Here is a 14,028-nt window from a genome sequence, read left to right on the forward strand (position 1 = left end):
AGTAAACTCCCACAGAACCTAATAAAGAATAACATTTAGCATAAAGAGATATAAATGAGTAGCTGCCTTCCCTGGATTCATTTTCTCCTCCTGTAAACAGGATATATGTCAACACTAATAATTCCCATCAGGATAACTTATGTGTAATTAAACAATACCACACACATCTAATTATTACACAGCATAGATGGGGTAGGCAATGAAAAACTCCTCAACCACAGAAATTGTGGTTTTAGCAAGCCTGCTCTATCGCCCAGTCCAAGGGATTACTTCCATCACTGACCTTTGCAATGTTAATTGCCTGCATGTTCCTGGGAGTCTTCACTTCCTTATGCACAGACCTTTTCCCAAAATCAAATCCAGGATTTGTCACTTAATTGGTTCTTAGTGGGGATAACAGAGATAAAACCAAAAATCCAAGATATTTTCCCAAATCCCTATTAAAAATTCTATAAGGATAAACAGGCTAATCCTTCAAAGTTTAAGACTTGGTTCCTGAGTGGATTTTAAAGTATGACACTGTTTAATGTCCCTACCTTCCATAAGATATACTTAAATTTTAAAAATTATACTTCTAACATTACCAAGTTTTTTTGTTGTTGTTGAGACAAGGTCTCACTCTGTCATCCAGGCTGGATTGCAGTGATGCAATCATAGTTCGCTGCAGCCTCAAACTCCTGGGCTCAAGCTCAAGCCTCCCATTTCAGCCTCCCAAGTAGCTGGGACTACAGGTACCCACCACCCAGCCCAGCTAAAAAAAAAAAAAAAAAATGTTTTTTTTGTAGAGATGAGGTCTTGCTATGTTGCTCAAGCTGGTCTCGAACTCTTGCCCTCAAGTGATCCTCCTGCCTTGGCCTCCCAAAGCTCTGGGACTGCTGGGACTATAAGCATGAGCCACTGTGCTCAGCCCTAATATTATGATGTCTTAAAGAGATAGAAATCCCTTTAAATTATTGAAGTATTCCAACTGGGGACAACCCCCTACTATATCAAGTACTGGGAGTCTGATGGTCTTGACTCCAAATTTGCTTCTCTGTAGCTTGTGGGAAATGTACTGGCCAAGGCTCTGAAAGAGAAAGTACTACTTATTTACTAGTGTTCACTTCCAAAAAAAGTTCAAGCCTCTAAGTTTAAAAAACGGTTCACATTAGGATTTGTTAAAATTTCCTCACACTCAAATGGTTAGGGTAGTAAGGGACTTTAGAAATCTACTTTAACCTAATTATTTACAAATGAAAAGGAGGTGGATAAGAGAGAAAAGACTCACCCAAATCTATAGAGTCAGTTGGGAAAACTATTATACTTAAAATAAAAAGGTATTCAGGCTTCCAGCTGGAAGCTCATTTCATCATACCACCTACTTAAAATGCCTAAGTATGGACACTATTGAAATTCCTCTGTGCTGCAGTGAGCCGAGATCCCACCACTGCACTCCTGCCTGGGCAACAGAGTAAAGCCCTATGTCAAAAAAAAAAAAAAAAGCAAAAAGAAAGAAAGAAAGAAAGAAAAAAAGAAATTCCTCTGCCTTCTAAGAGAAAAAAACAAAAGCAAAATGGATAACTTTCTGATCTAGAAAGTGAGAGTGGATCCAGCCTGGGCAACACAGCCAAACCTCACCTCTACCAAAAATATAAAAATGAGGCAGGCACGGTGGTGCACGCCTGTGGTCCCAGCTACTTGGGAGGATGAGGTGGGAGGATGGCTGGGGCCGGGGAAGTCGAGGCTGCAGTGAGCAGTGATCACACCACTGCACTTCAGCCTGGGTGACAGAGTGACCCTCTCTCAAAAAAAATAAATAAATAAAGTGAGAGTGGGCTGGGTGCAGTGGTTCACGCCTGTAATCTCAGTGCTTTGGGAGGCTGAGATGGGACGATTGCTTGAGCCAAGGAGTTTGAAACCAGCCTGGGCAACACAGGGAGACCCTGTCTCTATGAAGTTTTAAAAATTAGCCATGTATGGTGGTGCAAGCCTGTGGGCCCAGCTACTCTGGAAGCTGAGGTGGGAGGACTGCTTGGTCCCAGGAGTTCAAGGCTGCAGTGAGCCACGGCCATGAGTGCACCACTGCACTCCAGCCTGGGTGACAGACCAAGACCTTGTCTCAAGAAAAAAAAAAAAAAAAGTGAGAATGAAAGGTAGAGGTATCACATTTCATTCCATGAGATAAACGATTTTTTTTTTTTTGAGACAGAGTCTCGTTGTCGCCCAGGCTGGAGTACAGTGGCGTGATCTCAGCTCACTGCAACCTCCACCTCCCGGTAGCTGGGACTACCCGCCCGTGCCACCACATCTGGCTAATTTTTGTGTTTTTAGTAGAGACGGGGTTTCACCGTGTTAGCCAGGATGGTCTCAATCTCCTGACCTCGTGATCCACCCGCCTCGGCCTCCCAAAATGCTGGGATTACAGGCGTGAGCCACCGTGCCCAGCAAGATAAATGACTTTTTCTTAAGTATCATTCCATAGTTCAGGTTTTAAAAGTTGCCAGTAAAGTATAAATGTTTCAATGGTCTTGCCTGGAGGCTAAGCAAAATGAACCAGATCTTCCCAGCAATCTGAAGGTTTTTCACCATAATGAACTATGGCGGCTATTGATTTTGCGTGCCCAAAGCTATCCCCATCCCTCTTTTCCATAAGCAAAGTCTATAGTCCCTTGGACAGAAGAATGGGCATGTGTCCTAAGATTGGCTAATCAAGCACCTCACATCACTCACATAGTCTAGGTAGGGCCAACCAGAATCCTTCCTGGGAACTATGTGACACAGATGCTGAGAAAAATAAACACCCTCCCTGTTTCCCACCACGTGGAGAGCCCAAGACCAACATTCAAAGAGAAACAGACAAGCAGAAATGAGAGAAAGCAAGAGAATCTGGCAGTGTCAACTCCTTGGTTCTCATTCCTGAGCTAGTTTCTCTGTAAATTAATCCTGTATCTCTATCAACTACAGAGTATAGAAAATTCCTTTTTTGCTTAAAATAGTTTGAATTGGGTTTTTGTCCCTTGCAATTCCAAAATCCTAATCTATACTTACCCCAAGAGAGAGGGCTGGATATACATTGCCCTTAATGCAGGGAAATCAATATTTTTGTTAAATTTTTAAAATGTGGCCGCCTTTAGACAGGCTCTCTATTATGTCTTCTATCTATCACTTCTAATATCCTACACCCACCAACTTCACTATTTCTATTAAGTAAACCCTGAAAGCATCTGATTTTGCCAGTGCTTCCCCAGGATGTCTCTAGAATTTTAAAAAATCCTAATATAAGCTTGTTTCAGTTGATTTCCCAAAAAAGTCGAATATAAAATACATTCAAGGTAACATAAGTTAAATGAGATTTTACCCAATCTAGAACATCAAAAAGCCTAGGTATCAACACTTTAGTATGTGAGGAGGCAAAATTTCAAAATTTAACATGAATCCAACAGGCGTATGCTACTTCAATATAATTTAGTTGCATGTTTTTCTTTATACCAAAGGAAATCAATAACAACAATAAATCTCAGGACCTACCTCCAATAAGGCTCCAGTTTGAAAGAATTTCAAAGGCTTTTCAATTGAATAATAAAGGCTATGGTAGCTACCCTTAGCCAGGTATGCTCGGACCAGACCAACCGCTATAACCAGCCACCTAGTAAAAGAGAAAACAGCAATCAGGAAAAAATAAAAATAAAAAAAGTAGAATTCAGGTTAATAGACAGCTGTGGCAATAAAAGATATTGCTAAAGGTGACCTCAAGCATGAGTAACCTGGATTTATGGACGATAGCTCTCAAATGCCAAGCTGTAATACACTGAAATGTTGCAACACCAACAGCACCTTACCAAGAGGGCTCAGTGAAAGCATAGTGGCACCTCACCCATCTGGAGCTCATTTTTTTGGCAACTTTGCTATTGAGATCAAGGCCAAAAGGAAAGGAATAAGCTAAAATGGTCCTTGTGCCGCTAAATTAGGTGCCAAGAAAACCTAAGATGAGAAAAAAACAGTTAAAGGAAAATTTTAAACAGCCTGTGCCGTTAAAGGGTTTTTAATAATTACAGGGTGGAAAGAAGATGCTTTAAACTATTGTTATAATTGTCTCACTGGAACAATTACCCATACCTTAAAATCTATCCTTTTAAAATTAAGAATAAAGGGCTCTTGCTAAAAAAAAAAAAAAAAAAAAAAAAAAAAGTTTTTTAGCCAAATTTCCCAAAATCAATGAAGAAATGAAAGCCAGATCAATACAAACCACAAAACAGGAAAGCACTTAAGCATACAGCTGTGAATGTTATATTTTTGTTCCACTGTCCTTCTCAAAAATAAACATAATGTTTTCTTAAGTTCCATAATAAAACAAATGGACCTTTTTATTAAGGTATGTCTCCTGGAAGGATTGAGATAAATGTATAGTATCAACTAGGCAATGGGGTGTGTGTGGTCTATGCTATTTCCAAAAACTATCATATAAGGACATCAAATAAGAGTTTGTAAAAGAAGAAATTATTTAATGATGTAACTGGTACAACCATTAACAGCCTTAAAAAAAAAAAGCTTACTTTGCTCTCACAATCCCAATTTATCTTCCTGGTTTAAGACACCACTCCTTACCCTCCACCCCATTCTCTATGTTCATTGCTCAGGAATAGACTTCTTTCTTCTTACCAATGTACCTCAAAATCTCTCTCCAGTCAAATGCCCTCACCAGCTCTTGCTAAGACAACAAGAATTTACATATAAATATTAATACACACAGTGAGATTCCTAGATGTTCTTTTAAAAATCAGTCTATGTGATCACTGATGTGATATAAAGCTTGTATCTGTACTAGTTCTTCATTGACCTGTGAGTCAAGAGAAATGATTTCTAGATCTGGAACTTCTACTACAAGTTCTATGATCTCATGCAAGTCACAACTTCTCCGAGCCTAGGTTTCAAAACCTACCATTTCTAATACTAGCAATACATACATGATCCTCTCACGATATATTTTCTTTTTCGTGAAAAAAAAAGCAAGGTGCTAAATTGTAAAAAGATTAATATATTGGTATTTGTCTTATTTTAAAAAGGGGTAGGGGGATGTATAAACATATTTGCTTGCATCAGCATCTTAAGGATACACAAAATTAACTGCCTCGAGGGAGGGGTGCTGGGTAGAAGGGAAAGGTGGGAGGAAAGATTTTCACTGTATTCCCTTATGTTTTTCATTTTTAACCCTACCGATGTTTCACCTACTTTAAAACTAAATAAAAATGGATGTTCACTATACAATTCTTTCAACTCTTCTGTATGTTTGAAATTTTTCATAATAAAATGTTAGGACTTCTTAAAAAATTACAAATGAAGATAACTTAAAAATATATAACAAATTGTCTGATCCTATGATCCTCCTCACCAAAATGACGAGATAAAGAATTGCAGAGCTGAAAGAACCTTCATCACCCAGCCCAACCCTTTAGTTTTACAGATGAAAAAACGGAGGCTAGAGAAATAAGATGATTTATCCAAAGTCACACAGCTAATTAGTGGCAGAGCTTGAACTAAAAACCCGCCGGGATAAGGGATGGACTGAAATGAGGGAGACAGAAGATGGGTAAAACCGTTTCGAGGGTCTATTCTCCCCCTTCCCAGTAACTCTGCCTTCTACTCCCCAGTTTCTTCCCCACACCAACCCATCCTAAAAAGTCTGAACTCATCTAAAGCCCAGCTCTGCTCCTGTCGCTGGCCAAAAACTTTGAACGCTTTCCCAATACCTTTCGGATTAAAGCGCAGCCCAGATTTTGAAAACAGCCGCCCAAATGAATGGTCACTCTGCAGACACAGCTCCTCCACTCTTCATGCTGGCGCCGTTCACTATCCGAGCCTGGCCGCTCAGGATGGGCTCCGCGCCGCAGGTCGTCCCGCCGCCGCCCCCGGCCCCGCACCTGTGGCCAGCCCCACCTTTCCTCCCGCGGCCCTCGCGAGCCAGCGCCCGGCAGCAGTCCCCGCGCCCTAATGCCTGGGAACTTGGCTCGACCCCCAGCGCAGGAGGGAGCTCGCGGGCAACCACTGGGGCCGATTCAGCGCTCGGCCGCCCTCAGCGCCCAGGTGCGGGGTCCCGGGCACCGCCCGCCGGGGATGCACTGCCTGCGGCGGGCCGCACCGATCCTATCCGCTCCGCCGCTGGCCGCAGCGCTCCCTCCCCGGCCGCGCTGGCTCCCCGCCTCCTCGAGCCCCAGCCTCACCCGGCTGTCATCACCACATTGTAGATGACCAGGTACGCCGTGGCCAGGGGCCCCGGGCCCTTCTTCTTCCGCGTGCCGCTGGCGTCCCCGGCCCCGGCCCTGCCACCGCCGCCCCCATTCCCCTTCGCCGCTGCAGTCGCCGCCGCTGCCGCCATGTCAAGTGCCCGAAGCCCGCTCTCCTAGCGCGAGCGCCTCGGGCCGGACTAAGCGAGGCGAGGGGGCGGAGGGAGGGACGAGGGGGAGGCGGGGCCAGGGCCGCGGGGCGGAGCCGGGACAGGGTCCACGGCAGCCGCCATCTTGGCTGAGGGCAAAGACGCTCCTGGCGCTCCTGTCCTTCGGCTTGCCTCAGTTGCCACTGCCATCTTGGATCAGGGTAATTCCCGCCTCTTGGGCGCTCCCGGTTACAACCTCGGCGCCATCTTGGGTTAGTTCAATGTGGCCACCCTCGCCAGGCCCGCTGCTTCTGCCAACTGGATGTTGCGTCGTCTCTCGCTATTCGCCCTCCTATAATCACTGCTTCCATGTTGAATCAAAACAATTATGCTTTCGTTCTCCCTTCTTCAACGGCCCTATCTTCACAGCTAAACACTATCGCTCTGGTATCCTGCCATCTTGGATCAGGGCGGTTGACGGTGGATTCACTTCCCATCAGCCCTTGAGGCTGCAGGGACCAGCCCTTTGCTAGGTGCGCTTTGCTTCCTAACCCGTAGCCGGGTTGGAGATTCCACCTCCGAAGTTTTCTTTCTGACTTTTGATTTTACATTCCTAGTACAGTGGAGAAGCCCAGGCGGCCTAGAATCCAGTGTCGTCCGTGAGTGCTGGGCAGGTGTTCAAGTGCATCTTCCAGCCTGAGACCGCGTGGACTCGCTCATCGTGAGGGCGAGAGGAGGATAAGCCCATTGGGCTGTCGGCTGAGAGTGAGGTGCGGGGTAAGGGAGTAGATTTATAGCTATAGTGACTAAAAATAAAAGGATGTTGGCTTAGGTGGAAAACCTGTGCTTTGGGAAGCTGGAGCAGCTTGTGGGCGTTGCTTCGACCAGCTTACCCCACTTTCCATTCATTGCTTTGTTTCAGGAGGTTATTTGTAAACGTGCCCTGCAATTTTTTACACACCCAAGCAGCTCCTTAAATGTATTACTGTATATGTGGTAGTATAAAATATTTGTGGGTTCATTCCAGCAAGTGTTTATGGAGCGTCCACAAAGTTGCCCTGGAGTTCATGGCACTAAGTGAAAGAGACAAAGTCATCAGTCTCCCAGGGATTATATGCAGCGGCCCCCAACCTTTTCGTCACCAGGGACCGGTTTCGTGGTGGGGGGTGTATGATGGTTTCAGGATGATTCAAAGGCGTTACATTTATCATTAGATTCTCATAAGGAGCACACAACTTAGATCCCTCCAATGCGCAGTTCACAATAGGGTCCCCGCTCCTATGAGAATCTGATGCCACCGCTGATCTGAGGGAGGCGGAGCTCAGTAGGTAATGCTCCCTTGCTTGCTGCTCACCTCCTGCTGTGCCTCCTGGTTCCTAACAGGCCAGGGACTGGTTCTATCCGCAGCCTGGGGCTTAAGGACCCCGAGGGAACCAGACGAAAATGCTCGTATTAGTTGGTGAAAAGCGGTATCAGGAAGTTATTACAATAATCCAGCCATGGTGATAGTGGTGTGGGCCAGAGTGGTGGAGATCGAGGTGATGAAAACAACAATGAATTCTGTGCGTATTTTAGAAGTAGAAGCATAAGATTTATGGATATATTAGTTTTGGAGTGTGAGGTCAAAGGCGTTTTGAGCAACTTGTAAGAGACCATTTTTAAGGCGGAAGTCAGGAATTTTGTTTTTTATATGTTGAATTTGAAATCCTTATTAAACATCCAAGTGGAGAGGCTGGATAGACAATTAGATTTAGACTCTGAGGTTCGGGAAGGAAGTCCAATGAGCTAGAGATATAAATTTGAGAATTGTCAACCTAAAATAATAAAAAAGGTAAGAATCTAGTTTAAAGGAAGTTTATTCAAGCATAAAGGTTGAAGATGGCTACCTGGGAGCATAGATTCAAGTTACCCTAAATATACACTCTGATTAGCAGCAGTTATGAGTGGGTTTTTAAAGGAAAAAGAGGCAGTTTCTAAGTTGTTTACTAAGAATTTACATTAAAATTACATTAGCTATTGATTGGCTATAAACTATTCTTTGTATCACAGATTCCAGGAACATGAAGATAATGGGTGAGGCTGCTAGTCAGAAGCAAAATGTCTAAACAATTGCCCCCAGGCAAACTCTTGTCTCTCTGGACCTGGTAAGTTTTTGCATACCTTACGTGGCTCAGACAGCTCAGAGCTGTTTGAGCTATTATCTTTTCTCAGAGTTCTGGGGGTGGTGGTGGTATTTAAATCTGTGACACTGTAATCACCCAATACGTTCATCCTGCCCACTGCACAGACAAAATCAATTCATAGAGACCATGGCATTGCAATAAAGAATTTAATTGACATGAGATTGGTCCTGGAGATGGAGTTATTACTCAAAATCTCCCCCAAAATTCAGAGGGTAGGGTCTTTCCAGAATAGTTTGGCTAAGATCTGAGAGCTATAGTCAAAACAAAACAAAACAGACAAAACGAAACACCCCCCCCCCCCCCCACACACACACACACACACAAACACAAACAGTTTGGCAGGCAGGAGGTTGGAGGAACGGGTGCTGCTGATTGGTTGGGAATGCAATTATAGGGGTGTGGAAAATGGTCCTCCTGCACTGAGCCTGCTTCTGGGTGGAGGCCACAGGACTGGTTGAGCCAAGAGTCAAAGGTCCCAGTGGGGTCGTCAGCCATCCGAAATCAGAAGCCTGAAAGGTTATTTCAAAAGTCCAATCTTAGGTTCTACAATAGTGAACTGGGGAAGCTGCAAATCTAGTGACCTCTGGAATAGTGGCTGGTAATCATTTAACTTAACGAAGCCTATGTCTTAGCAGAATTCAAGCTCCTCTTATCCTTCTAACCTGGTGGCTTTTCATTAGTTTTACAAAAGTGGTTTAGTTTTGGGGAGGGGCTATTATCACTTAAACTGTAAACTAAGTTTCTCCCAAAGTTAGCTTGGTCCAAGCCCAGGAATGAACAAAGGCAGTTTTGGAGGTTAAAGATGAGAAAGGAAAACCCCAGATTCATTGAGCCAAAGGGAAAAGTCAAGCTGGGAACTGGGTCACACAAACCTGCCTCCCATTTGGTTCTTAAATAAGATAGCTACAAAGATAAAAGCTATATACTTCCCTCACATTTTGCCCACAAGGAAATTCCTTTTAGGCCCAAAGATCTTTACTCTAAAACAGTTCTGTTGAATTTCAACCTGGCAATGTAAGTTGATATCTTCACAGGTATGGGACATAGGACAGAACTCAAAGTCTTCCCTCTCCTCACCTGAGACGAATGCATATCTGATTGCTTCCTCTGCCGTATTGTCTACGTTATCTTATGTAAAAATACAGATTAACTGAGCCAGACTAAGGCGTGAATATTTCCTCCACTCCCCACTCACATGAAACTTGTGTATTCGAAAGGATGCAACTGTTTTATCTTTTTATCTACTGACACAATTTAAAAATATTTCTTGGCTGGGTGGGGTGGCTCATGCCTGTAATCCCAGCACTTTGGGAGGCCAGGCAGGCAGATCACAAGGTCAGGAGTTTGAGACCAGCCTGGCCAGTATGGTGAAACCCCATCTTTACTAAAAATACAAAAATTAGTTGGGCGTGGTGGCGTGTGCCTGTAGTCCCAGCTACTTGGGAGACTGAGGCAAGAGAATCACTTGGAGTTGGAGGTTGCAGTGAGCCGAGATTGCGCCGCTGCACTCCAGCCTGGTGACAGAGCGAGACTCCGTCTTCAAAAAAAAAAAAAAAAAAAAAAAAAAAAAATGTCTCTTCCCCCAGTATCCACCCTTTCCCCTTTAAGTACTGAAGCCCTCAAAATCATCTTTGTAGGTAGGCATATACCCGCCTCCCTGGCATACATCCTTTACTATGGCAAATAAACCTCCTAAAATGATTGAGACTTGCCTTGATCATGTTCTTTGGTTTACAAAGTCAAAATGGGGGCTGGTTAGATCAGATCTATTTCAGTCACAATTTTCTCACTGTTAGAATTTTTGCAAAAGCAGTTTCAAGACCTCAAGAGATGAAGTGGGAGGTATAAATTGACAATTGTCAGGGTCCCATCCTTTCCCGCCGTTGCAGATTGTTTAGAGATTCTGTTGCCTTGTTTTCCTGAAATTTTTTTTTTTTTTTTGGAGACGAAGTCTTGCTCTTGTCCCCCAGACTGGAGTGTGATGGCACAATCTTGGCTCACTGCAACCTCCACCTCCTGGGTTCAAGCAATTCTCCTGCCTCAGCCTTCCAAGTAGCTGGGATTACAGACGCTTGCCCCCACGTCCGGCTAATTTTTGTATGTATAGTAGAGACAGGATTTCACCATGTTGGCCAGGCTGGTTTCGAACTCCTGACCTCAGGTGATCCACCTGCCTCAGCCTCCCAAAGTGCTGGGATTATAGGCATGAACCACCACACCTGACCTTCCTGAATTTTTTAAAGAGCAAGTTGGTGAGCCCAAATTGCACACTGTGATCAGAGGGCAAAAAAATTTCTTTGCAAAAGAAATAAAGAAGTGAACTGTTTTACAAAACTAGATCATCATTCATCTAAAAACTTCTTTCATTCATTTGACTGATTTTTTTTTTCAATATAATCTACTTAATGGGAAAGTAGGAGGAGGCAGGAATGCATAAAGTTCTGTTCAGTTGGAAATCAGTTTAAAACTCAATGTGTCTTCTTGCAGTCACTTAGGCCCAACTCCAGTCTGTTCTTTATAGCAGTGATCTCCAACCTTTCTGGCGCCAGGGACTGGTTTCATGGAAGACAGTTTTTCCATGGACTGGGGAGGGAATGGTTTCAGGATGAAACTGTTTCACTTCACATCAGCAGGCATTAGATGGAGCATGCAACCTAGATCCCTTGCATGCACAGTTCACGATAGGGTTCGTGTTCCTATGAGAATCTAATGCCGCTGTTGGTCTGGCAGGAGGTGGAGCTCGGGTGGTAATGCTCACTTGTCTGCTGCTCACCTCCTGCTGTGTGGCCGGGTTCCTAACAGGCCATGGGCCTGTACCAGTCTGTGGCCCAGAGTTTGGGGACCCCTGCTCTACAGTACAGTCAGAGTGATCTTTTCCACGTACAACCTTGTTCGGGTCTACTACCTTCCTCTACCCCACCTCCAAGGATATTTAAATGGCTTTTGATGACACTTAGGATAAAGCATAAAATATTTAATGTGGTATACAAAAATCTGCATAGACTAGACCCTACCTGCCTCCTCAGTCTCACCATGCCCCTAGTCATACTGGCCTCATCTTAGGTCTTCCGTCGAGCAGTACTCCTTTTTTGCCTCAGGGAATTTGCACATGCTATTCCAATCATACCTTCCCAACAGTCCCCCAAAGTCTTAACTCATTCCAGCATTAACTCAAAAGTCCAAGTTCAAAGTCTGATCTGAGACAAGGCAAGTCCCTTTCACCTACAAGCCTGTAAAATCAAAAATAAGTTAGTTACTTCCAAGATACAATGGAGGTACAGGCACTGGGTAAATGTTCCCATTCCACATGGGAGAAATTGGCCAAAACAAAGGGGCCACAGGCCCTATGCAAGTCTGAAACCTCGTTGGGCAGTCATTAAATATTAAACCTCTTAAATAATCTCCTTTGACTCCATGTCTCACATACAGTGCATGCTAATTCAAAAGGTGAGCTCCTAAGGCTTTGGGCAGCTCTGCCCCTGTGGCTCTGCAGGGTACAGCCCCAAAGGCTGCTTTCATGTGCTGGAGTTGAGTGCCTGCAGCTTTTCCAGGTCCAGAGTGCAAGCTGTTGGTGGATCTACCATTCTGGGGTCTGGAGGACAGTGGCCCTATTCTCAGATCCACTAGGTGGTGCCCCAGTGGGGACTCTGTGTGGATGATCCCACCCCGCATTTCCCTTTTGCACTGCACTAGTAGAGGTTCTCCATGAGGGCTCCGCCCATGCAGCAGACTTCTGACTGGACATCCAGTCATTTCCATACATGCTCTGAAATCTAGGCATAGGTTTCTAAATGTCAACTCTTGGCTTCTGCACACTTGCAGGCCCAACACCACATAAAAGCTGCCAGGGCTTGGGGCTTGCACCCTCTGAAGCAATGGTCCAAGCTGTATCTTGGCCCCTTTTAGCCATGAGCTGGAGTGGCTGGGACACAGGGCACCATATCTTGAAGCTGCACACAGCAGTAGAGCCCTGGGCCTGCCTAGCCCAGGAAACCATTTTTCCCTCCGAGGCCTCTAGGTCTGTGATGGGAGGGGCTGTCCTGAAGATCTCTGAAATTCCCTGGAGACATTTTTCCCCATTGTCTCAGCTATTAACATTCAGCTCCTTGTTACTTGTGCAAATTCCTGCAGCCGGCTCGAATTTCTCCCTGGAAAATGGGTCTTTGTTTTCTACTGCATGGTCAGGCTGCAAATTTCCAAACTTTTATGCTCTGCTTCCCTTTGAAACATAAGTTCCAATTTCATATCATCTCCTTGTGAATGCATGTGACCGTTTGCTTTCAGAAAAAGCCATGTGACATCTTGAATGCTTTGGTGCTTAGAAGTTTCTTCTACCAGATACCCTAAATAATCTGTCTCAAGTTTAAAGTTCCACAGATCTCTAGGGCAGGGGCAAAATGCTGTCAGTCTCTTTGCTAAAGCATAGCAAGAGTGACCTTTGCTCCAGTTCCCAATAAGTTCTTCGTCTCCATCTAAGACCACCTCAGCCTGGACTTCATTGTCCATATCACTATCAGCATTTTGGTCAAAATCATTCAACAATTCTCCAGGAAGTTCCAAACTTTCCCACATCTTCATGTCTTCTTCTGAGCCCTCCAAAGTGGGGTGACCTCTGCCTGTTACCCAGTTCCACACTTGCTTCAACATACTCAGGTATCTTTATAGCAGTGCCCCACTTCCAGTACCAATCTTCTGTATTAGTCAGTTTTCACACTTCGATAAAGAACTACCTGAGACTGGGTAATTTATAAAGAAAAGATGTTTAATTGACTCACAGTTCTGCATGGCTTGGGAGGCCTCAGGAAATTTACAATCATGGTTGATACAATTAGGCTGTGTTTCCACCCACATCTCATCTTGAATTATAGTTCCCATAATCCCCATGTGTTGTAGGAGGGACCCAGTGGGAGGTAATTGAATCGTGGATGTGGTTACCTCTATGCTGTTCTTGTGATAGTGAGTGAGACTCACAAGCTCTGATGGTTTTATGAGCATCTGGCACTTCCCCTGCTTGCATTTGTCTCTCCTGCTGCCATATGAAGAAGGATATGTTGGCTTCCCTTTCCACCATGATTGTAAGTTTCCTGAGGCCTCCCCAGCCATACAGAACTGTGTCAATTAAACTTCTTGCCTTTGTAAATTACCTAGTCTCAGATATTTCTTCATAGCAGTGTGAGAAGGGACTGATACAATGGTGGAAAGCAAAGGAGAAGCAAGCACCTTCTCCACAAGGCAGCAGGAGAGAGAGCAAAGAAGGAACTGCCAAACACTTATAAACGTCAGACCTCGTGAGAACTCACTGTCACTAGAACAGCATGAGGGAGACCATCCCCATGATCCAGTCACCTCCCACCAGTCCCTCCCTCAACACATGATGATTACAATTTGAGATGAGATTTGAGTGGAGACACACAGCTAAACTGTATCACTCCTTTTTTGCATTTATAATTTTTAAAATATCACTAATTCTTCCCCCTCTACTCACTGGAATTTGTA

General features: G+C 44.4%; 1 protein-coding gene and 1 long non-coding RNA gene across 14 annotated transcripts in view; one reads left to right on the top strand and one right to left on the bottom strand.

Moving 5' to 3' along the window:
- HACD2 (3-hydroxyacyl-CoA dehydratase 2) overlaps positions 1–6,502 on the bottom strand; it is a 104,685-nt gene extending 98,183 nt beyond the window's left edge. The window contains exons 1-3 of one of the 2 annotated variants that reach the window (XM_055258973.2): positions 6,198–6,502; positions 3,508–3,625; positions 998–1,066 (exon numbers count right to left, since the gene is read on the bottom strand). In XM_055258973.2, the coding sequence (XP_055114948.1) occupies positions 998–1,066; positions 3,508–3,625; positions 6,198–6,352 (342 nt within the window). In that variant the 5' untranslated portion in view covers positions 6,353–6,502. The remainder of the gene's footprint in view (positions 1–997; positions 1,067–3,507; positions 3,626–6,197) is intronic. The other variant, XM_055258974.2, reaches the window with a different exon arrangement.
- Positions 6,503–6,795: 293 nt separating this feature from the next.
- The window catches only part of LOC129470956 (uncharacterized), a 66,074-nt gene continuing 58,841 nt past the window's right edge, over positions 6,796–14,028 (top strand). For 5 of the 12 annotated variants that reach the window (XR_010118486.1, XR_010118482.1, XR_010118479.1 and 2 more), the window contains exons 1-2: positions 6,901–7,126; positions 8,399–8,493. This is a non-coding gene — a long non-coding RNA (uncharacterized lncRNA). The other 7 variants (XR_010118480.1, XR_010118484.1, XR_010118485.1 and 4 more) reach the window with 3 other exon arrangements.

The sequence above is a fragment of the Symphalangus syndactylus genome, chromosome 21 (genome assembly GCF_028878055.3).
Source record: "Symphalangus syndactylus isolate Jambi chromosome 21, NHGRI_mSymSyn1-v2.1_pri, whole genome shotgun sequence".
In the NCBI taxonomy this organism is placed as follows: domain Eukaryota; kingdom Metazoa; phylum Chordata; class Mammalia; order Primates; family Hylobatidae; genus Symphalangus; species Symphalangus syndactylus.